Source organism: Staurois parvus, unplaced genomic scaffold, assembly GCF_062004578.1.
Source record: "Staurois parvus isolate SC_StPar_1 unplaced genomic scaffold, SC_StPar_1.0 ptg000021l, whole genome shotgun sequence".
In the NCBI taxonomy this organism is placed as follows: Eukaryota; Metazoa; Chordata; class Amphibia; order Anura; family Ranidae; genus Staurois; species Staurois parvus.
This window is the reverse complement of record NW_028317817.1, coordinates 1647075-1671566: the sequence shown is the minus strand read 5'-3', so window position 1 is coordinate 1671566 and position 24492 is coordinate 1647075. Positions and strand designations below refer to the sequence as shown.

Here is a 24492-nt window from a genome sequence, read left to right as displayed (position 1 = left end):
CAGTATATGCTACATGAATCATCTGCATTATTCAAGATTGCTAGGCTGGGTTTTTTTTTTAAATGATTCCTTAACAAAATGAAGAATGGAGACATGGATGGACAGCGAGTTTGCTTCCAGTACCAGCTGTGCACCAGCCACGCAGACTAATAGCACAGCTTCCAGATTGGTACTCTAGGCACGGCATTGGGACCATACCCAGACTCAGCCCAATGGGGGATGCAGGGCTAGCCTGCAATGTCAATTACAGCCATGGACACCTCTCATTCTGCAGAGGATCTGCGAGTACCCCTTGTTGGTAAAGTCTCACTAGTTTACCGTTACCTAGTATCCTATGGAGATCCTGGCATAGATTACCTAATCAGCGTCTGCCCTCTGGTGGATCTGTGAGCAGACCCATGTTGGTAGTATCCCACTTGCATACCATTATTCCATTATTCTGTTATTCGGCATCCTTTGGTGCCTTAGTCACACAGCCATTAGCTTTTCCTGTTCTACAGTGAGTTGTGTGCACTTTTCAGCATTTTCTTCCTTTTTTGGGCCTTTTTTGTGACTGTTCATCCAGATGCAGAGGATTCTATGATTTGAGTACTGAACAGTGCTAGGAACAGACCTTGGCAGGGGAAAATCTCTATGGAGGGTACTTGGACTTACTTAGAGGTCACAGGTGGCAGGAGTTTACTTTGCCTGGCCAAAGAAGGTGAAGCTTCAGCAGGCAAATCTTCAACGTCAGAAGAGTCTCAGAGTTCTTTTGCCCCTCCCAGGCTTTCACCTCTATGTCCAAGTCCGGCGGTCAGTTCGCTACTAATCTGGGACTCCTAAGCAGGCTAAAGTGGTAGTAAACTCTTAGTCTCTTATTCATTTTACCTACAGGTAAGCTTTATTATAATCTTACCTGTAGGTAAAATTACTATCTACTAAATGTGAACCGTTTAGCAGATATTAGCCCTTTTTGATATTTGGCGCATGTGCTCTGAAAGAACAGCATACCCTTGCCATTCCTTCAGAGCACTGTGCCATGGCCTGAGACTCCAAGGGCTCCAAGAAAGGGCTGCAAGGGCTGGGACAGTGATAATAATGGGGGGATTTTAACTACCCAGAAATTGACTGGAGTAATGGTACTGCAGGAACAGTTAAAGGGCAAAAGTTTTTAAACCTACTACAGGACAATTTTATGGTACAGTTCATAGAGGCCCCTACTAGGAATGATGCTCTGCTGGACCTGGTAATCTCAAACCATGCAGAGCTTATTATGACTGTCCATATAAAAGAACATCTGGGTAGAAGTGACCATAACATGGTTTCATTTATTGTTAGCTGTAAACAGCAAGCACATACGGGAAAAATAAAAATGCTCAATTTCAAGAGAACTAATTTTCCAAGGCTGAGAGCTGCTCTCCAAAACTTAGACTGGAAGGGAATATTGGCATTGATGAACACAACACAGAAATGGGGGTTCTTCAAAAAGACTGTATGTGAACACACTGCAAAATATATTCCCATGGGCAACAAGTTTAAAAGGCTAAAAATCAAACCTATGTGGCTTACGGCCAAAGTTAAAATTGCTATAGATAATAAGAAAAGAGCTTTTATTCAATATAAAAATGAAGGAACAAAATCATTGTTTAAACATTACAAAGAATATAACAGAATATGCAAAAAGGAAATAAAGGCCGCAAAAATTGAAAATGAACGACAGATTGCAAAAGATAGCAGGACAAACCCCCCAAAATTCTTCAAATAAATTAATAGCAAAAAGGTTCGGTCCGAGCATGTAGGCCATTTACAAAATAATCTAGAGTGGGTGACTGGGGACAAAGAGAAGGCAAATTTATTTAATACCTTCTTCAGCTCTGTGTATACAAAGGAGTATGGGGGAGCTCTTGTCCATAATGGGCATGGTATTGACACAGCTCCAGATGATCCACATTGGCTCATAATTGATATGATCCAAAAATATTTAGACAGTATAAAGGTGAATAAAAGCACCTGGACCGGATGACATACACCCACAGGTCCTTAAAGAATTAAGCTCTGTTATTTCAAAGCCATTGTTTCTAATTTTTAGGGGCTCTTTAATGACTGGCATAGTACCACTGAATTGGCGTAAGGCCAACGTGGTGCCAATATTTAAAAAGGGGTCAAAATCTTTACCAATAATTATAGACCAGTTCGTTTAACTTCTAAAGTTGGGAAGATACTGGAGAATTTAATAAAAGACCAAATAGATGAGTTCTTGCTGGAAATAAATATTTTAAGCGACAGCATGGATTCATGAAAGACAGAAGTTGTCAAACACATCTGATTTCTTTTCATGAGGGGGCGAGCAAAACCTTGGACAGAGGGGTGGCGGTGGACGTGGTATACTTGGATTTTGCAAAAGCGTTTGACACAGTTCCCCACACACGGCTAATGTGTAAGGTAAAGTCTACTGGCTTGGAAAAATCTGTATGTAAATGGATAGAAAACTGGCTAAAAGATCGTATTCAAAGAGTAGTGGTTAACAATTCATACTCTGAATGGTCTAGGGTTGTCAGTGGTGTACCCCACGGTTCAGTGTTGGGACCCTTACTTTTTAAATACATTTATAAACGATATAGGGTCTGAGTTAAAATTCCCATTTCAGTATTTGCAGATGACACCAAGCTGTGCAGTAGAATAAAGTTCTTACAGGGTGTCTCCAACTTACAAGCTGACCTCAATGTACTGTTTAATTGGGCAACTATGTGGCAAATGAAGTTTAATGTTGATAAATGTAAGGTCATGCACTTGGGGGCTAAGAATATGCATGCATCATACATACTGGGGGGGGGGGGGGGGTACAACTGGGGGAATCAATGGTGGAGAAGTATCTGGGGGTTCTGGTAGATCACAAGCTTAATAATGGCATGCAATGCCAAGCTGTGGTTTCCAAAGCGAGCAAAATCCTCTCTTGTATTAAAAGATGTATAGACTCCAGAGAGAGAGGGAGATATATTACCCCGGTACAAATCATTAGTAAGAACTCATCTGGAATATGCAATTCAGCATTGGGCACCAATTCATAAAAAAAACATTGGGGAACTGGAGAAAGTACAGAGAAGGGCAACTAAACTGATAAGAGGCATGGAGGAGCTCAGCTATGAGGAAAGATTAGAGGAACTGAATTTATTCGCTCTTAAGAAGAGGAGATTAAGGCGGGATATGATCAACATGTATAAATACATCAGTGGTTCATATAGTGAACTCGGTGTAGAGTTATTCACCCTAAGGTCATCACAGAGGACAAGGGGGCACTCTTTACGTCTGGAGGAAAATAAATTTAATCTCCAAAACACGGAAAGGTTTCTTCACAGTGAGAGCTGTGAAAATGTGGAATGGACTCCCTCAAGAGTTGGTTCTGGCCAGATCAGTGGATTTCTTCAAAAAAGGCCTGGATTGTTTCTTAGATACACAGAATATAACTGGATACTAACAATTATAGGTAAATTGATCCAGGGAATATCCGATTGCCTCTCGGGGGATCAGGAAGGAATTTTTTTCCCAGCAGAAGCAAATTGGATCGTGCTTTGCTGGTTTTTTTTTACCTTCCTCTGGATCAACTGTGGGTATAGGATTATAACTTTTTTTTTTTTCCTATGGTTGAACTGGATGGACGTTTGTCTTTTTTCAGCCAGACTATGTAACTCCAGGGCACGCGTTTGAGTGCCGTAATTGCGGCTTGGCCAGCCAGCTGGCCAGGGCTCGCAAACCCAGAAGGAAGACTGGGTGAAGCCCCAGGGAGCTGTGACAAGGCTCCACTGGAGGGCTTCTTTCAAAGGTAAGTCCTTCATAATGTGCTAGTATGCAATAAATACTAGCACTTTATGCCTTTACCTTGCAGGGTTTTTTTCCTTTTTTTTTTTTTAAATGCAGTTTATTACTGCTTTAAGACTGGCACAAGCTTCCCTTGCAGTGACAGGGCACCCTCACTTCTTTAAGTAATGTTTGTCTGTCTTTGTGACCCTCTGGGTTCAGGATATTCTGGACCTGCGGGTTCAAAAAATGCTGTCTCCAAAGAGTACAGTTTGGAGTTTTGTTTTCCTCTAGCACTCAGATACCTTCCTAATCTGTCCTTTCACCTTTAATGAGAGAGGAATCTTTATGCTGCACAGCAGAAACTGTTTGAATTGGGGTTCGTTTTGTCCCTCTCCCCTAGAAAAAGGGCTTTCAGGGTTTCTACTTCAACCAGTTTATGGTTCCTAAGGTCAAGGGTGGCATCCTCCTCATTCGGAATCGAATATCTTGAAACATCTTCCATTGGGTTCAGAAGTTTTAAAATGAATAGGCTAAGTTGGATTTTGCCTCCCTTCAACAAGGGAATCTCATTGTTTTCAGGGACATCCCAGATGCCTATTTAGATTTCCCCCCATCTTCTCTCACACCAGCGCTTTTTGTGTTTTATGGCAGGAGATCGGCATTTTTAGTTTTTGCTCTACCATGTGGTCTGCCATTGGCCCCATGGATACATGAAAGTGCTAGCCCATCTCCTAGCTCTGATGGGGTGGCCACATTATCTGGATGACCTGCTGTTACAAGGCTGTTCAGACCAGGCACTTTATGCCAACACGCAACAGACAATGTAGATTCTGCAGGGTTTTGGATAGGTCCTCAACTTTTAAAAATCTGCGTCAAATTGAACTCACTGCCTAGATTATACAGGTTGGCCTTTGACACGAACTAGGTTTCAGTCTCTCTTCCTCCAGAACAAATTCTGTCCCCTTCACTCTCTAGTCTGAACTCTTCAATCAAGAAGACATGATACTGGAGCCAATAATACCCTCTTTTGAGGTTGTGCCTAGTTTCTCTCCAGGTTGCTGTGACTAAGCATTCAGGTTGTGTGGGACAACCTGATTTAGTCTCTGGACTGCCCCATGCCTTTGTTATCTGAAGGTAGGCTATACCCAAGATGTTGATGGTAGAGGGAACCTTGATATAGAAGGATTCCAAATTTTCACTCAACATTCTGGAACTTGGGGGCATTCATAGTCTCCTCAGTTTTTAACTATTCAGTTTTGGGTTTCCCAATGAGAGTTCAATCACACAATGCCATAGCTGTGGCCTACATCAACTATCAAGGGAGAACCAGTAGCCATGCTGCTCAAAAGAGGCTTAAATGATTCTGGATTGGGCAAAACAGCACACCCTGGCTTTGACTGCCAAACATATTCCTGGCATGAAATGTTGGCAGGCAGATTTCCTCAGCTGATAACAGCTGGACTTGGGGAAGAGGCCCCCTCCACCCAGGGTGTTTTTTGTAGACCTCTGTCGCAAGGTGTGGTAGGGATGTGGACTTTCTACCGTCTAGGTTCTACACCAAACTGGCCTTGCTCTCGTCCAGTCTGGATCTGCATTTGGCCTTGAGCAACCTCAAAAGACATCATCTAGTGACCACTGGCCTTTCACTACTTGGTGAATGCTAGTGCCCCTAGGTTGTTCTCTGGTGACTCCATATGATCCTAACCTGGTTTTTATCATCCCTTTAGGGCCACCTTGCAAATCTATGAAGTAAATTCCCTTGGCTGACTTTACGCACAAGGTTTTTCTCCTTGTTGCACTTAGTTTTGCACCTTTTAACCTTTTTATGTAAGGAACCATTCCTGTAGTGGCTTAGGAATAAGGTTGTTTCAAGGCCTCAGGCTTCACTTTTGCCTTGGTGGTCTCTTTCCATCTAAGCCAGCACACCACCCTTTGTTTTTTCTGTCCTGCTCCAAAACGAGCTCCACTGTTTGGATATGGTTCGTGGTGTAAGGGTTTACCTCTTGGCTATGGCTTTCTATCAGCAATCAGATTGCCTTCTTTTCTTCTGAAGGTTGTCGCAGGGGCTTTTCCCGTTTCTCATTTCATCTGTGTCAGGTGGATAAAGAAAATCATTGTTCAAGCCTATTCATTGAGAAATAGCGTTCTTCCCTTTCCTGTTAAGGCACCATATCTGCGGGTGCCTCTTTGGCTTTTCAGCACCAGGCAGCTGTTTCATAGAAGTGCTAGGTTGCCACTTGTTCACACACCTGCATATTTACTATGTGGATGTTCAAGCCTATGCTGATGTCAGCTTCAGTCGGAAGGTGCTACTGATTATGGTTAGATGTTAGGGTTCTTGAACTTTGGTTGTGTGGACCTGCTTTTTTTTTTTTTTTTTTTTTTTTTTTTTTTAGTTGCCCACTCTTTGATTTCTATAGCTATTGGACTTCCCAGTCACCTATGACTGCCTGTGTCCTGTACAATATAAGAAAGAAAACAATTTTTGACTTACCTGTGAAATCTTTTTCTTGTGAGTACATTAATGGACCCTCCCTTGGCTGTGGATCCTTTTCTTTTTTGCTAAAAAAATTTGATTGCTAGGAGTGAGAGTGGTTTTATGGGGGTTCTTACAGCTCTGATTTGCCAGCGTCCAATCACTTGAATTTAGCTGCAAAAAAACCCAGTTGTCTATGACAAGGAAAGGATTTTACTGGAAATGTTCAAAAGCATACCTTTGCTTTAACCACTTGAGATGCAGGGGTAATTTTAAAATGGCATGGGGATAGCAGCTATTGGTACCATTGCTGTTTTAAAGCAACATCAGGACTCAGTGGCTACAGGTCCTGGTTTGCATAAAAGCTGGAACTACCAGCTGTCAGGATCCATTCACACTGTTGTCATTCCTTTTCAATAGCACCCCAACGCACTACACAGTGGATTGCAATGCAACACACAGCAGCACATTACCATGCCTTGTGGTGCATCTTGCTGCAAAATATGGTGCAATTCAGTTTTTTGGACATTTTGGTGTATCGTGGGTCATCCATTTGATTGAGGGCCAGGTCTAGTGGGGGTGCTGCAGTGTGTTCTGCGGGGGGCCCCCCAAATTTTGCCTTGCCCCCCAGGACCAGTGGCATCAGCAAGGGGGACCCTATAATAAGGCACTGAAGCCTAGCCCAACCACTGCGAAACATCTAGCCACAAGGATAAAATTAATGTGTGCCCCCCCCCATTCAGACAGGCTAGATCTGGCCCTGCAATGCAAAGGATTTTCAGCAGGATTTAGCAAAAGATTTGCAGCAGTTTATATTTATGGTCTCTGAAGAGTTCGGCTTAGATCTGTGATCTATTTATCACTGCACTTGCCTTAGTTCTTTGCTTCTAAAACATGACCATGCAGTGCTATTTTTGAGGAGCAGAAGGGAGAATGTATGAATCAAGCTGGAATCTTAAAGTATATTTGGCACACAGTCTGTCTCATTCCTCCTGTTTTGCATTGCTTTGCTGTGTGGCAGAGTTGATGCATTTCCTTACTACATGTTAAAAAAACCATCTGAATAAACCAGCAAAGACAAAGACATCAGTTTATTTAATTGATAAATATCCTGATGGACAAACAGACTGTTTTTCCCATGCCCTAGGGAATTGAAAACATATTGAACATTCTTTGAAGAGAAGCACAGACAGAACATTATTACTAAAGTCTCCTGTATGCTATAAAACTAAACTTTTGCCTACAATATGGATATAAATCAAACACTAAAATGTTTCAGCAGCACAATGCAAACATCCGGCATCTACCATGCTAGCTTTTGCTCGAGAGCTACTTAAAGCAGTTTCTCTTTCATCCTGCTCAGGAAGGCCAGGTCATTAGAATGATTTGGTGACCATATCAGAACACACAGAAGGAATGCTGCATCAAATTAAGGTTAGTAAAGGAAAGGCTGGGCAGGCAAGCAATAATGGACATTGTGTGAATTAAGACTTAGAATCTCCTTATTGTATGCCTTTTAACAAGATGTACCCAAGGATCACAAGACATTCAGTAACAGAATCTAGATGCTACAGAGTTCATTGTACCCCAAACTACTTTGAGAGGTGCAACAGCATTAAAATCTATATATAATACATGTACATTTCTCTTTCCTTCACATCCCCCTTTTCTTCTCTAAGTCTCTGGCAGGCTTATGTTTGAAAAGTAGTTCAAATTCTACACTAGGGCCTTGTGGCTTTTAGCAAGTGGGCCACACATTACCCAAATATTACAAGTGATGCAACACATCCAAGCATTTGTACATGTGAGTATTGTATGAGTTAATTTTCATTTGCTGGCAACACTGAAAAGTCTGTTCATGTATGGATGGCTTAACCTTCCAGTGTTTCTCCCAATAAATGTTGCATGCATATATGACAATTATTAATAAAACAGTTTCTCAAGGAATAATCTATTACCTGTGCCATGGGCAAGTGCTGAATAAAGAATGATTGTTGTTTACCTTGGTCCAGTGGTGATGGACATCTGTGGTCCCAAGCAGTACATGTCCTGCTGCACTCATGCCTGTTCGATCTGTAAATATCACTACGCGTCCTAAGCAGAAAAATATGATCATGCAATAGCTACAGCAAGACAAGTAAAAAAAAAAAAGTAAAACATAATTTAACAAGATGAAGAGGCACATACACGAGATATAACTGAAAACACACAAGGTTTCCACTAACTCTCGGTGCCTGTGCAAAAGAGAGAGAGAGACACACACACACACAGAGAGCGAGACAGAGAGAAAGCAAAAGAGAGAGAGAGAGAGAGAGAGAGAGAGAGAGAGCAAGAGAGCAAGCACAAGAGAGTGCAGAGCGGGAGAAAAAAAACCCTGCATATTACGTCATTAACTCCCTGCTGCCAGTTCAACAAAAATCACCAAAACCAAAATTCTCCCATATAAAACAATTCAAAAACAATAACCAGATTATAGGTCAACCAAAACTGCAAAGGAATGTAAAGCTTCAGCAATACCACAAGATGTGGTGTGATGGAATATTTACCCTTGGCCATCTTTAAAGACTCACTGCTTTGTTGAGTTAGTCGGCTTAGGCTATGAAGTTGCCCACAACGGTGAGCAATACCCCAACTTCTCTGCCATCTGTAAAGAGTAGAAACACAATTTAGATCCATGAAGCCAACTTATAAAATTTAGCATATAAATAAATAACACCCCCCCCCCAATAAATACAAAACTAAATATCAAATCTAATAAAATACAATTTGATAATCAACAGACATTTCTGTACAGTTACCTCTTCTGGATTACAGTGCATCCATAAAGTATTCACAGCGTTTAAAGCTGAAAAAAAAAAAAAAATAAAAGTCAGCAGCTACAAATAGTGTAGCTGCTGACTTTTAAAATTCAGCCACTTACCTGTCCCACGATCCTGCGATGTCCTCACCACTGCTGGTTTCATCGGTCGTCTCTTCTCCCTGGTGCCGGCATCTTCAGTGTGGGCACCCGGCTGAGACAGCTCACAGCTTCACAGCCGGGTGCCCACTGCACTTGCGCGAGAAGCGCTGCGCTTTGTGAATGGCCCCGTAGTCTTCTGGGACCTGTCAAATGTCCCACAAGACTACGTGGAGGGGGGCCTAGGCAATTGCAGGAGAAGTGGGAGATGGTACCTGTAAAATTCGGGTACCCCCTCCCCCCCCCTCAAAGGTGCCAATTCTTAGTGGGGAGCAGGGGACAAAGGCTTAAAGCGGAACTTCCCATTTTAAGTGGAGCTCCGCTTTAACTTTTGCCACATTATGCTATGTTACAGCCTTATTCCAAAATGGATTAAATTAATTTTTTCCCTCAACATTCTACAAACAATACCCCATAATGACAATGTGAAAGAAGTTTGTTATGAAATATTTGCAATTTATTAAAAAAAAAAAAAACAACACACATGTATATAAGTATTCACAAGCTTTGCCATGACACTCAATATTGAGCTATGGTGCATCCTGTTCCCACTGATCATCCTTGAAATGTTTCCGCAGCTTGATTGGAGTCCACCTGTGGGAAATTCAGTTGATTGGACATGATCAGGAAAGGTTTAAACCTGTCTATATAAGGTCCCACAGTTAACAGTGCATGTCAGAGCACAAGCAAGCCATGAATCCAAGGAATTTTCTGTAGACCTCCGAGACAGGATTGTATCAAGGCACAGATCTGGGGAAGGGTAAGTTTGGAACCACCAGGAATCTTCCTAGAGTGGGCCGTCTGGCCAAAATGAGCGATCGAGGGAGAAGGGCCTTAGCCAGGGAGCTAACCAAGCACCCGATGGTCACTCTGAAAGAGTGACAGCTTTTCTCTGTGGAGAAAGGAGAACCTTCAAGAAGAACAACCATTTCTGCAGCACTCCACCAATCAGGCCTGTATGGTAGAGTGGCCAGACGGAAGCCACTCCTCAGTAAAAGGCAAATGGCAGCCCACCTGGAGTTTGCCAAAAGGCACCTGAGGGACTCTCAGACCATGAGAAACAAAACTCTCTGGTCTGATGAAACAAAGATTGAACTCTTTGGCCTGAATACCAAGCATCATGTCTGGAGGAAACCAGGCACCGCTCACCACCTGGCCAATATCATCCCTACAGTGAAGCATGGTGGTGGCAGATCATGCTGTGGGGATGTTTTTCAGCAGCAGGAATTGGGAGACTAGTCAGGATCAAAGGAAAGATGAATGCAGCAATGTACAGAGACATCCTTGATGAAAACCTGTTCCAGAGCGCTCTGGTCCTTGTCCTGTTGAAAGATGAACCGTCACCCCAGTCTAATGACCCTAAGCACACAGCCCACATAACAAAGGAGTGGCTATGGGCCAACTCTGTGAATGTCCTGGAGGGCGCAGACTTGAACCAGATTGAACATCTCTGGAGAGATCTGAAAATGGCTGTGCACAGACGCCCCCCATCCAACCTGATGGAGCTTGAGAGGTACTGCAAAGAAGAATGGGAGAAATTGCCCAAAAGTAGGTGTGCCAAGCTTGCAACATCATACTCAAAATGACTTGAGGCTGTAATTGGTGCTAAAGGTGCTTCAACAAAGTAATGAGCAAATGCTGTGAATACTTCTGTACATGTGTTTTTTTTCGTTTTTTATTTTTAATAAATTGCAAAGATTTCAAAACAAACTTCTTTCACGTTGTCATTATGGGGTATTGTTTGTAGAATATTGAGGAAAAAAATTAATTTAATCCATTTTGGAATAAGGCTGTAACATAACAAAATGTGGCAAAAGTTAAGCGCTGTGAATACTTTCTGGATGCACTGTATATGCATAATATACACATCTAATTAATAGTAGCAAGATTTGACCTTTGAGCTCTATTAGTACCCCTTCTCTGGTCTTGTGCTGCCAAGCAGCAGTTTGCAGTGAAGAGTACACTATCAGCATATGCACAAATGGTAATGTACCAAAGCACATTGAGTTAAAACTTTCAAATCAAAGCTTCCTGAGTTCAAAGCATTGTAATATGTTTTGGATAGGTCCTATAAGTTTCAATACAGATGCAACCTTTTTACCAAGGGAATGGATGTATGGCACCAGTCTGGAAGTCTGTAGTTTTGACATTTTATTAACACAAGTGTTTTTCATACAGCTGCGCAGTGCCAGATTTTTCAGGTCAATTTCCCTATGGTGGAGAACAGGTTTTGAATAATAATTTTAATTAGTATGTTTTTACAAGAGTGTATTTCTGGGTATGGATGTTTTAAGTGGACATAAAGTCTTGCAATTGTATTCAATAATTGGTGTGTATCTAGCGATATTTAGATTACGTATATCATGCATCCAAATTATAAAACACAGCAAGAGTGTTTCCCCCCTTACTAAGCAATCATCCTAATCACCTAGTTTATGACAATCATTTATTACATAAATATTGCCAACAATTCTTGGTGCACAATATCCTACCGGACATCAGACAACTGAAGTTGGTCGGACAAATCTTTCTTTAAACGTTCTAGTTCTTCTCTTAGAGGAATACTGTCTTGCAGCTTCTTTAGGGCTACTCCTTGGTTACTTTCTAACCATGGACTAAAAGAAAAAAAAAAAAAAAAAATTAACTTGAGAGCCGATAAAACTGAAAAAAAAAAAAAAATCAGAGTTAGATTCATGAAGAACATTAGGAATAAAACTATAAAATAAACTGGGAAATGTGCTAGCTTAAATTAAGCAGACACAACTATAGACCCGAGTTTCAAACTATACTGTAAGAAAGACCTACACATGCATTAACAATAGGATCTTACATGGCATTGAATGATGAGAGTAATTTGATTATTGCTTACAAAGCAATACGTAGTGAAATGTATTTATTTGAATAATGGCAATTCATGACTGTTTTTAAAGAGAAAAAAATCATAAACAGAAGTATACAGTTAGGTCCATATATATTTGGACACAGGAACGATTTTCATACTTTTGGCTCTGTATGCCACAAGAATAAATTAAAATGAAACAATCCAAATGAATCTGAAGTGCAGACTTTAAGCTTTAATTCAAGGGGTTGAACATAGATATCAAGTACAAATTTTAGGAACTGCAACTTGCCTGCCCTGCCATTTTCAAGGGCAAATGTAATTGGACAAATGAATATAATCATAAATAAAATGTTCATTTTTAATATTTTGTTGAGAATCCCTTACTGGCAATTACTGCCTGAAGTCTGGAACCCATGGACATTACCAAAGATTCTCCTAGATTGTAAGCTCCAAGGAGCAGGGCTCTCTAATCCCTCATGTATTGAACCGTATTGTTACTGTACTGTCTGCCTCCATAATGTAAAGCGCTGAGCAAACTGTCGGTGCTATATAAATCCTGTATAATAATAATAATAAAGACTGGGTTTCCTCCTTTCTGATGCTTTGCCAGGCTCTAACTGCAGCTGTCTTCAGTTCTTTGATTGTTGGTCTTTCTGCCTTTAGTTCCTTTAGTTTTGCCTTCAGCAAGTATAATGCATATTCAATTGGGTAGAGATAAGGTACAGTTGCAAGAAAAAGTATGTGAACCCCTTGGGATTACGTGGAGTTTTGCATGAATTGGGCATAAAATGTGCTCTGAACGTCATCTAAGTCACTACAATAGAAGAACACAGTCTGCTGAACATAATACTACACAAACATTAGATGTTGCCATGGTTTAATTGCACATAACATGTAAACATTCACAGTGCAGGGAGGAAAAAGTATGTGAGGCCCTAGATTAATGACTTCTCCCAGAGCTAATTGGAGCCAGGAGTGAGCCAACCTTGACTCCAATCAGTGTGATGATATTGGATGTGTTGCTGACAGCTGTCCTGCCCTTAAAAAACACACACCTGTTTTGGGTTTACTGGTTTCAAGAAGCACTGTCTGATGTGAACCATGCCTCACAGAAAAGAGCTCTCAGAAGACCTACGATCAAGAATTGTTGACTTGCATGAAGCTGGAAAGGGTTACAAAAGTATCTCCAAAAGCCTGGATGTTCATGTGTCCACGGTAAGACAGACTGTCTACAATTGGAGAAAGTTTAGCACTGTTGCTACTCTCCCTAGGCATGGTCTTCCTGTAAAAATGACTGCAAGAGCACAGCGCAGAATGCTGCATGAGGTAAAGAAGAATCCCAGAGTGTCAGCTAAAGACCTACAGAAATCTCTGGCACATGCTAACATTTTTGTTGACACATTTACAATAAGGAAAACATTAAACAAGAATGGAGTACAAGAGAGGACACCACGGAGGAAGCCATTGCTGTCCAAAAAGAATATTGCAGTACGTTTGAAGTTTGCAAAAGAGCACCTGGATGTTCCACAGCACTACTGGCAAAATATACTGTGGACAGATGAAAGCAAGATTGAGTTGTTTGGGAAGAACACACAACACTATGTGTGGAGAAAAAAAAGGCACAGCACACCAACATCAAAACCTCATCCCCACTGTAAAACATGGCGGAGGGAGCATCATGGTTTGGGGCTGCTTTGCTGCCTCAGGGCCTGGACGGATTGTTGTCATTGATGGGAAAATGAATTCCAGAGTTTATCAAGACATTTTGCAGGAAAACGTACGACCATCTGTCCGCCAACTGAAGCTCCGCAGAGGATGGGTGATGCAACAGGACAATGACCCAAAGCATACAAGTAATTCAACAAAACAATGGCTGCAACAGCACAGAATACGCCTTCTGGAGTGGCCCAGTCAGAGTCCTGACCTCAACCCGATTGAAATGCTGTGGCATGACCTTAAGAGAGCGATTCACACCAGACATCCCAAGAATATTGCTACACTGAAACAGTTTTGTGAAAAGGAGTGGTCCAAAATTACTCCAGATCGTTGTGCAGGTCTGATCTGCAACTACAGGAAACGTTTGGTTGAGGTTATTGCTGCCAAAGGAGGGTCAACCAGTTATTAAGTCCAAAGGTTCACATACTTTTTCCTCCCTGCACTGTGAATGTTTACATGTTATGTGCAATTAAACCATGGCAACATCTAATGTTTGTGTAGTATTATGCTCAGCAGACTGTGTTTTTCTATTGTTGTGACTTAGATGACGTTCAGAGCACATTTTATGCCCAATTCATGCAAAACTCCACGTAATCCCAAGGGGTTCACATACTTTTTCTTGCAACTGTAATTGACTTGGCCACTGCAGAATATTCCACTTCTTTTCCTTTAAAAGCTTCTGGGTTGCTTTTGCAGTGTGTTTTGGATCATTGTCCATCTGTACTGTGAAGTGCCGTCTAATCAACTTTGCTGCATTTGGCTGAATCTGGACTGACAGTATCTCTCTAAACACTGCAGAATTCATCTGGCTGCTTCTGTCTTCGGTCACATCATCAATACACACCAATGACCCAGTGCCATTGGAAGCCATGCATGCCCATGCCATCACACTGCCTCCACCATGTTTTACAAATTATGTTGCATGCTTTGGATCATGAGCTGTTCCAAGCCTTCTCCACAACTTTTCTTCCCTTCATACTGGTACAGATTAATTTTAGTTTCATCTGTCCAAAGAATGCTTTTCCAGAACTGGTCTGGCTGTTTTTTGGCAAAGTCTAATCTGGATTTTCTATTCTTCAGGCTTATGAATGGTTTGCACCTTGTGGTGAACCCTCTGTATTTGCTCTTGTTAAGTCTTCTCTTGATTGTAGACTTTGACAATGATAAGCCCACCTCCTGGAGAGTGTCCTTCACTTGTCTGGATGTTGTGAATGGGTTTTTCTTTACCACGGAGGATCCTGCGATCATCCACCACTGTTGTCTTCCGTGGACGTCCATGCCATTTTTATGTTGCTGAGCTCACCAGTGCGTTCTTTTTCCACAGCATGTACCAAACTGTTGATCTGGCCACTCCTAATGTTTCTGTTCTCTGATGGATTTGCTTTGTTTTTGAAGCCTTACAATGACCTGTTTCACTTGCATGGACTTCTCCTTTGAACACTTGGTGTAGGTTCACAGCAATAGATTCAAAATGCAAATACCACACTTAGAATCAACTCCAGACCTTTTAGCTGCTTAATTGATGAAGAAATAACGAAGGAGTAGCCCACACCTGGCCATGAAACAGCTTTTGATCTATTTGTCCAATTACTTTTGTTTCCTTGAAAAAGGGGGGGGTGGCTACTCTTAAGAGCTGTAATTCCTAAAACCTTCCTCCAAATTAAACCTGAGAGTTTTCACTTTCAGCCCATATCCATTATATAAATATAGCTTGAATATGCTTTGGTAAATACCTAAAAAAAAACTAAAACTGTGCCTGTGTCCAAATATATATGGACCTAAGTGTGCTGATAACCCAGACTCCTTTTATAAAGGCTAATTCTTTGGCTGGCATTATGGTTCTCCAATTTCCCTATTTAGTGATTCAATGACCCAGAACAAGAACTGCAGATTAGATGATTTCTTTCATCCATTTTTATAAAGAAAAATGTCTTGAATCAAACCTATTCATTTTCTGATACTAGGTTTGGTACAGCATGGATTACATCATATCCTCTCCTTTCTCTCTGCAGTAAAAGGAAACTACAGTTCCCATCAACCACAGGAAGTGTGGGCAGGTACATGTTGAATGTGCCTGAGAGTCTGTATTCACCCATCACTGCAATTGGGGCTGAATTACATCACTTCTTCCTGAAGAAAAAACTACAGAGGGGATGTCTCAAGACCAGTGGCTGGGGGAAAAGGAGGCATAGCAGCCACCAGTCTTACAGACAGGAAACCAAAAAGAATGAACAGTTTGATTTGAAAATGAATAGGCCATTTTAGAGCAACTAATGAGTGAACCAGAAGATGGATGACATATTCAGGTAGGAAATCAGCAGTAAGAACATGTAAAAAAAAGTTTTTGCCCAGAGTTCTGCTTTAAAGTGTTACTAAACCAGCAACAGTAAAATCAGTCTGTATATGCAGTAAAGCATGCTTGTTATATTCACTGTGGAACCTAAGGGGTTAATCCTCCGCATTATGTAAAAAGGCTGTTTAAGACTGTCTTCTCCGATCCTCCCCTTCTAATGTCCCCAATCCATTTGCTGATAGTACAGAGCTCTAGAAGTCACTCTGCACAAGCTCCAGACAGGAGGGTCAGATGTCATGCAAACTCATAGGACAATCAGGGGAGAATAAAAACTCCTCCTACAAGCTTTCACCCTTGCTCAGCCATACACTGATAGAAGTCACAAGAGTGCTATATACTGCTGATGAGAAAAGGTAATTATCAGTTTATGTTTACTACAATAATTGCTTTTCCATGTTCTGTGCACTGTGGAAGACCAGATAGAGTGAATGTAGGGTCCTGGGTTTAGTAACACTTTAGGTATAGGCAGCGTTACTTCATCGAAGCTCAAAAACTGTTTTTAATGATAATAAGGTACAGCTTTTTTTTATATTTTATTGTTGTATATTGTGAAATGTCAGTAGTTTATACAAGCTGAAAGGTTAGCTTTAATATTGGCAACTGAGTAGTTAACACACGATACAAAAACTGTTCCCTTAGTCCCTTTGATAAGGGGCAACACCCACAAGAATCAAAGAAACATTACTAATATTGCTTTGGATGTTACTTGCATAATAGTTATTTCTGCTCTCTGTGCTTGTTCCAGTTCTTCCTCTGGGTCCTTGAATCCAGTGAAGGCATAATAGCTCTTGTCCCACTTGATCGGTCTGTAAAATGTGGTCGCTCCTTTCTTTGGAGAGGCTGTACCTTTAACCGAACTTTGGACATGGTCTGTGGACAAGCTGCAGGAACTGAGAATACCCAATACCGTGCTAAGCAGGTCTCTGCTATCTAAAGTGAAGCTGACCGTTCGGAATCCTGACAAAACCAACAAAAGAAAATGCTTTTTTAGTCATATAGGCACGTTTGTCTCATTTGGAAAATAAGAATAGCAATGCCCGCATGCTCTTTATTGATTTTAGTTCAGCATGAATTATGATTTTGTCAGCAAAGCTTGTTGCTAAGCTGACCTTTTTGGGCTTGAGCGCAATGATTTGTAACTGGATTTTGGATTTCCTGGCTGATAGGCAGCAGCGGATAAAAGTTGGTAATTGTTACTCATCAATGCTGTCCCTTAGTACAGGGGTGCCACAGGGATGTGTGCAAAGCCCTTTTCTGTTTACTTTATACACTTCTGATCGCGTTTCTCACTTCGAGGGGGCCTCCGAGTTAAAATTTGCAGACAACACCACGTTAATGGGGAAAATAAGAGGTGGCAAGGAGTCTGCATATTGCCAGGATGTTGAAAATGTAGTTGGATGGTGCAGAGAGAACAACTTAAAGTTAAATGTAACAAAGACAAATGAGAACTGATTTTAGGAAAGTACGGAGGTTAGTTATGAGTCGCTGGTGATTAATGGAATGGAGGTTGAGAGGCTATAGAAGTTCCGCATCCTGGGTATAATAATTAGGGGGGACCTGTCATGGACAGGGCATATATCCCATCTGGTGGGCAAGGCTCATCAGAGACAGTACTTTTGCGGGAAACTATGGAGGGAAGTCTTTTCAGACCGGGTCCTTTTTAGCCTCTATAAAGCTGGATCACATTTCTTTGTGGCAAGGATCATGCACAGTCCATGACAGAAATGCCTTGCAGAGGGTGATAAAAACTGCACAGAAGACTATTGCAGGAGTTAGTCTACTAAATATTAATGAACTGGGGGAGGGGAGGTGTCTTCAGATAGTGATTAATATATTGGAAGATACTTCACATCCTAGTAATGGTCTGTATACATTGCTGCCGTCTGGTTGGTAGTATAGACGTACTGGCTCTTGTACCACCAGCTACAACTGTGTTTCATTTTATGATTGTTATTGTAAAATGACAATACATTTTCTGATTCTGACATTTATGATCAGTTGTTTAGGATGAAAACACGAACCTAATGAGCCATATGCTGATGTGTTTCTTGTCCTACAAATGTTTCCCTTTATTATCTATATTTTTGTACAGAACATTTGCAGTAAATAACATATACAAAGCATTATTCTCACTGATTGTGTTTAATAAAATTGAAACTATAGAGTAATGGCAGTGTTTCATTCTGTTAAAGTGGAGGAATGCAAATATGGAGTTATATATAAATATGGAGTTGAATTCGCCAACATTCAACACTGTACTTCAGCTTTAGTCATTCTGTAGAATGAATATGCAACGGCCGAAGTCCAATGACTTTCTGTAGTCAACGGACAACACTGCCTCATTCTCCCCTGGTCTAAAGAGCACCGCCTTCTTATATTATGGAGATGAGAAGTGGATGTATTCTATAGTCCCCTCAGGGAAAAGCTCAGACTGGGCTGCAAACACTGCCTGGAATTTTACTGCAGCAGAGTCAAAAGATTTCAGCTTAAACAGGAAGCTAGCTGCACTCTGAATTTCAGGTTTTCCATACTTGCAGAAATATTTTCTTCTTTATGGATAGAGCAGGGGAGATTAGAAGCCTGCCAGTTTTTTGAAAGAAAAAAAAAAAAAAAAAAAAAAAAAAAAAAAAAAGAGAGAAGGCATTCTAAATCTCCAGAACAGAAGTGATATATTAAGAAAACTTGTGTCTGATAAGTAATTGTACAATAAACTTTTAGGAACCCCCCCCCCCCAAAAAAACCCCAAAACATATTAATACATAACAATCAATCTTGAAATCAATTAAATGAAATAAGATAAAATTCACATTTGGTGTAACTGATACTTTTTTTTCAAGACTACAAATTAAGAGAACATAAAGAAATCATGTAGCAAACTAAAGTAATCAAAAATACATAAAAAAAAATAAAATAAATACATTTATGATATCAAAGGTTAACTCAAAAATAAAAACTGTTTAGACTATATGCAACATGGTTTCAGATAGCTCCTAATGATTAATTTGGTGCCAGAAAATATCACACACACACACTATTGGATTCCATTGATGACTTGCAGCAGAAAACACTACTTTTTTACAGCACTCAAAAAGGAACAATTACACAGATGGGAAGATATCAAACAAAGGTAGACTGAAATGGACAGATGCAGACTGACAGACACACCTGGGTGAATGGTTACATCAGGCCCTGCCTGTCTAACAAAGTTATGTCCATTTTCAGGCTAACAATTACAATTTACAGGAAGTGCCACATGCACTTTTGGATGGGGGAAGGGGGGGGGGGGGTATATTAAAATGATTCTAGTTAAAGTGATATTAAAAGGATTTTTTTTTTTTAATTTCACACTTACCTGGTCTGTGCAGTGGTTTTGCAGAGAGCAACCACAATCCTCCTTTTCGGGTCCCCTGCCGGCACTTCTGGCTCCTCCCCCCTGAGCAGTACCCCCACAGCACGGCATGGGGGCACTCGTATGTGATTGCTCTCGAGCCCGTTCTCTGCATCCATAAAATACAGCAAAGCACGGTTCGGGCCTGTCCCCCCCTCACTGGCTATAATTGACAACAGGGGGATCAGATGGAGTATTGGGGGGCTGGGGGAAGCTGCACACAGAAGGTTTTTTACCTTCATGCACAGAATGCATGAAGGTAAAAACCTTCTGTCTCTACAACCACTTTAATATACACTGCTCAAAAAAATTAAAAGGAACACTTTGAAAACACATCAGATATCAGTGAGGAAAAATATCATGCTGGATATCTATACTGATATGTACTAGGTAACGTATTAGAAACTTAACCCCTTTACGCCGGCCGCACACAAATATGCGGCCTCCCAGCGCATGGGCCTAGACGACGAACGGCTGCACAATTGCGTTCAAGTAAGAAAAAACATATGTGCTGAGAGTGCGCGCCCTGCGCGCTCCCAGCACACATGTCCGGTACTCACGGAAAGGTCCCGGTCTGCTCTTTCGATCGGGACCTTTCCCGATCATGTGACCGCTGTGATGACACGTCACGGCGGTCACATGATCCCTAAACCACGCCCCGTCTTCCGGCGTCAAACTCTTAAAGGGCCAGGAGGCGCCGGCGGGAAGGGGTTAAGGATGTCCCATCGGTTAATGGAAATGAAAATTATCAACCTACAGAGAAATGAATTCAAAGACACCCCGAAAATCAAAGTGAAAAAATTATGCAGCAGGCTAGTCCATTTTGCTGAAATTTCATTGCAGCAACTCAAAATAGTACTCTGTAGTTTGTATGGCCCCCACGTGCTTGCATGCATGCCTCACAACGTCGGGGCATGCTCCTAATGAGATGACAGATGGGGGTTTATTTACTAAACCTGGTTGACTCAGAATCTTGGGCACCTGTGCATGGTAGCCAATCAGCTTCTAACCTTAGCATGTTCAGTTAAGCTTCAGCAATAAAACCTGGAAGCTGATTGGTTTTTATGCAGAAGTGGACAAGATTCTGAGTCAACCAGGTTTAGTAAATAAACCCCATGGTGTCCTGGGGTATTTCCTCCCAGATCTGGGCCAGGGCATTACTGAGCTCCTGGACAGTCTGAAGTGCAACCTGGCGGTGTCAGATGGACCGAAACAGGATATCCTAGAAGTGTTTTATTGGATTTAGGTCAGGCGAGCATGGGGGCCATTCAATGGTATCAATGCTTTCATCCTCCAGGAACTGCCTGCATACTCTCTCCACATGAGGCTGGGCATTGTCATGCATCAGGAGGAACCCAGGACCCACTGCACCAGCGTAGGGTCTTACAATGGCTCCAAGGATTTCAGCCCGATACCCAATGGCAGTCAGGGTGCCATGGTCTAGCCTGTAGAGATCTGTGCGTCCCTCCATAGATATGCCTCCCCAGACCATCACTGACCCACCACCAAAATGGTCATGCTGAACGATAGTTCAGGCAGCATAATTGTTTTCCATGGCTTCTCCAGACCTTTCACGTCTGTCACATGCCAATCAAGCTCTATGGTGCTGGGCAGTGAGCACAGGGCCCACTAAAAGACGCAAGGCCCTCAGGCCACCCTCATGAAGTCTGATTCTAATTGTTTGGTCAGACATTCACACCAGTGGCCTGCTGGAGGTCATTTTGTAGGGCTCTGGCAGTGCTCACCCTGTTCCTCCTTGCACAAAAAGGAGCAGATACCAGTCCTGCTGATGGGTTAAGGACTTTCTATGGCCTGTTCATCTCTCCTAGATTAACTGGCCTGTCTCCTGGAATCTCCTCTATGGTCTTGAGACTGCGCTGGGAGACACAGCAAACCTTCTGACAATGGCACGTATTGATGTGCCATCCTGGAGAAGTTGGACTGCCTGTGCAACCTCTGTAGGGTCCAGGTATTGCCTCATGCTACCAGTAGTGACACTGACCCTAGCCAAAATAACAATAGTGAAAAACAGCCAGAAAAGAGGAGTAGGGGGAAAAAAATAGGTTAGTGGCCTCCACCTGTAAAACCATTCCTGTTTTGGGGGTTGTCTCATTGTTGCCCATCTAGTACGCCTGTTAATTTCATTAACACCAAAAGCAGCTGAAACTGATTAACAGCCCCTCTGCTACTTAACTGACCAGATCAATATCCCAGGAGTTTGATTTGATGCTATACTCTGATTAAAAAGCATTACTTTAATTTTTTTAAGCAGTGTATTTTAAGAGGGCTTTGGCTCCTAAGCAGCATCAATTCTTCTAGGTACACTTGCACACAGATTTTGAGGGAACTCGGCAGGTAGGTCCAGGGCTGCCGATAAGGGGGTATCATCTTGCAAGAGGGCCTGGCTGTCAGCTTTAGACTTCATGTAGGATCTGTCATGTCAGCCCGCCAGAGACTTGGGCAATCATTCTCCCTGCTGGGCTGAGTAAGGGGGGGGGCGTTAGCGACCCATCTGTTTACTTCCGGAGACAGAGTAGAGGTGGCCAGGGCATTGTAGATAGCAGCAGACATCACACACACAAACACACACAATTCTGTGCTGGGATGCAGTAAGTCCCTTGCTGCTGGTCTGGCACAGTGATTCGACTTGCCTTTCACACTGCCTGACTCCTTCAGCATGTAATTGCTGAGGGAATCAGGCAGATTAAGAGCACTGGCAGGCTGAAGGCAGCTGGCTGAAACATGAAGCCATCATTCTACAGGTCCACTCAGCAGCCAGCCCAGCAGTGCAGACAGAGGGATCCCTGGCTCTGAGACTCAGGCAAAAGTCACATGACAAGTACTGTCTCATGACATGACAGCACACACACTTTCCTATGCCCTGACCTGTGCCTATTTACAGTTCCATAGCAGGGAGCAGCCAAATGTGATAATCATGATGATAGTCACACACTTACACAGCACAGGTGCTTTGAGCCCCAGTAGGAGGTCTGGTTAGGATCAATGGCGTCCTCAATGCTGAGAGACACAGGCAGATACTTATCCATCATGCCATACCATCAGGTAGGCATGTGATTGGCCTCAAATTTATTCTGCAGCAGGACAATGACCCCAAACATACAGCCAATGTCATTAAGAACTATCTTCAGCGTAAAGAACAAGGAATCCTGGAAGTGATGGTTTGGCCCCCACAGAGCCCTGATCAACATCATTGAGTCTGTTTGGGATTACATGAAGAGAGAAAAGGATCTGAGGCAGCCTACATCCTCAGACGATCTGTGGTTAGTTCTCCAAGATGTCTGGAACAACCTGCCCAGTTCCATCAAAAACTGTGCGCAAGTGTACCTAGAAGAATTGATGCGGTGTTGAAGGCAAAGGGTGGTTACACCAAATTTTGATTTGATTTGGATTTCTCTTCCATTCATTTACTTTCCATTTTGTTAAATACACACACACACACACACACACACACACACGAGGAACAGAAGTATTTGAAGACCCTGCAATTTTGCAAGTTCTCTCACTTAGAAATCATGGAGGGGTCTGAAATTCACATTGTATGTGCATTCCCACTCTGAGAGACAGAAATAAAAAAAAAAAAAAAAAAAAAAAATTCAGGAAATCACATTGTATGATTTTTAAAGAATTGATTTGTCTTGCACTGCTGAACATAAGTATTTGAACACCTGAGAAAATCAGTGTTAATATTTGGTACAGAAGTCTTTGTTTGCAATTACAGATGTCAAACATTTCCTGTAGTTCTTGACCAGGTTTGCACACACTGCAACAGGGATTTTGGCCCACTTCTCCACACAGATCTCCTCTAGATCTGTCAGGATTCGGGGCTGTCGCTGAGCAACACAGAGTTTCAGCTCCCTCCAAAGATGTTCTATTGGATTTAGGTCTGGAGACTGGCTAGGCCACTCCAGAACATTGATATGCTTCTTACGGAGCCACTCCTTGGTTATCCTGGCTGTGTGAATACAGGAGAAATAAGTGAGCGCTAAATAGAATCAACACTAACAGCAGCTGTACACCAAAAGGCCCCATATAAAAGACCTTTCAAAGGACACAAGTATAACACAGAGGGGTGCAACGCTCCTAAAATCTATAACACAGGAAAAGCTTATAAGCAAATGACATAGTAAAGTGACCATGTGCAAATAAAAATATATACATATATATAGGTCACCAATTCGTGGCTAATAGTGCTGGAAATTGTGAAATCCAATATAAAAGTTCATAAAGAGGGTGATGATGAGATCCCAAATGATCTAAGGATGTCCTATGACTGAGACCGTGAGTCAGGTGATATAAAGTAATATGATTGCGCACTCACCAGATACGCAAATCAAATGCGCATTGATCGTAGAAATCACAGGTCATCCGATGATATTGGATGACCTGTGATTTCTACGATCAATGCACGTTTGATTTGCGTATCTCGTGAGTGCGCAATCATATTACTTTATATCACCTGACCCACGGTCTCTGTCATAGGACATCCTTAGATCATTTGGGATCTCATCATCACCCTCTTTATGAACTTTTATATTGGATTTCACAATTTCCAGCACTATTAGCCACGAATTAGTGGCATATATATATATATATATATATATATATATATATATATATATATTTTTTTTTATTTGCACATGGTCACTTTACTATGTCATTTGCTTATAAGCTTTTCCTGTGTTATAGATTTTAGGAGCGCTGCACCCCTCTGTGTTATACTTGTATCCTAGCTGTGTGCTTCGGGTCGTTGTCATGTTGGAAGACCCAGCCACGACCCATCTTCAATGCTCTGACTGAGGGAAGGAGGTTGTTGCTCAAAATCTCACAATAAATGGCCCCATTCATCCTCTCCTTAATACAGTGCAGTCGTCCTGTCCCCTTCGCAGAAAAGCACCCCCAAAGCATGATGTTACCACCCCCATGCTTCACAGTAGGGATGGTGTTCTTGGGATGCAACCCATCC

The 24492-nt window shown here is 41.9% G+C and overlaps 1 protein-coding gene across 1 annotated transcript in view; it reads right to left on the bottom strand.

Moving 5' to 3' along the window:
- TCAIM (T cell activation inhibitor, mitochondrial) overlaps positions 1–24492 on the bottom strand; it is a 67456-nt gene that overhangs the window by 9577 nt on the left and 33387 nt on the right. Inside the window, exons 5-8 of the mRNA XM_089690697.1 lie at positions 16831–17077; positions 11702–11824; positions 8800–8897; positions 8256–8347 (exon numbers count right to left, since the gene is read on the bottom strand). Of these exons, the coding sequence (XP_089546823.1) occupies positions 8256–8347; positions 8800–8897; positions 11702–11824; positions 16831–17077 (560 nt within the window). The remainder of the gene's footprint in view (positions 1–8255; positions 8348–8799; positions 8898–11701; positions 11825–16830; positions 17078–24492) is intronic.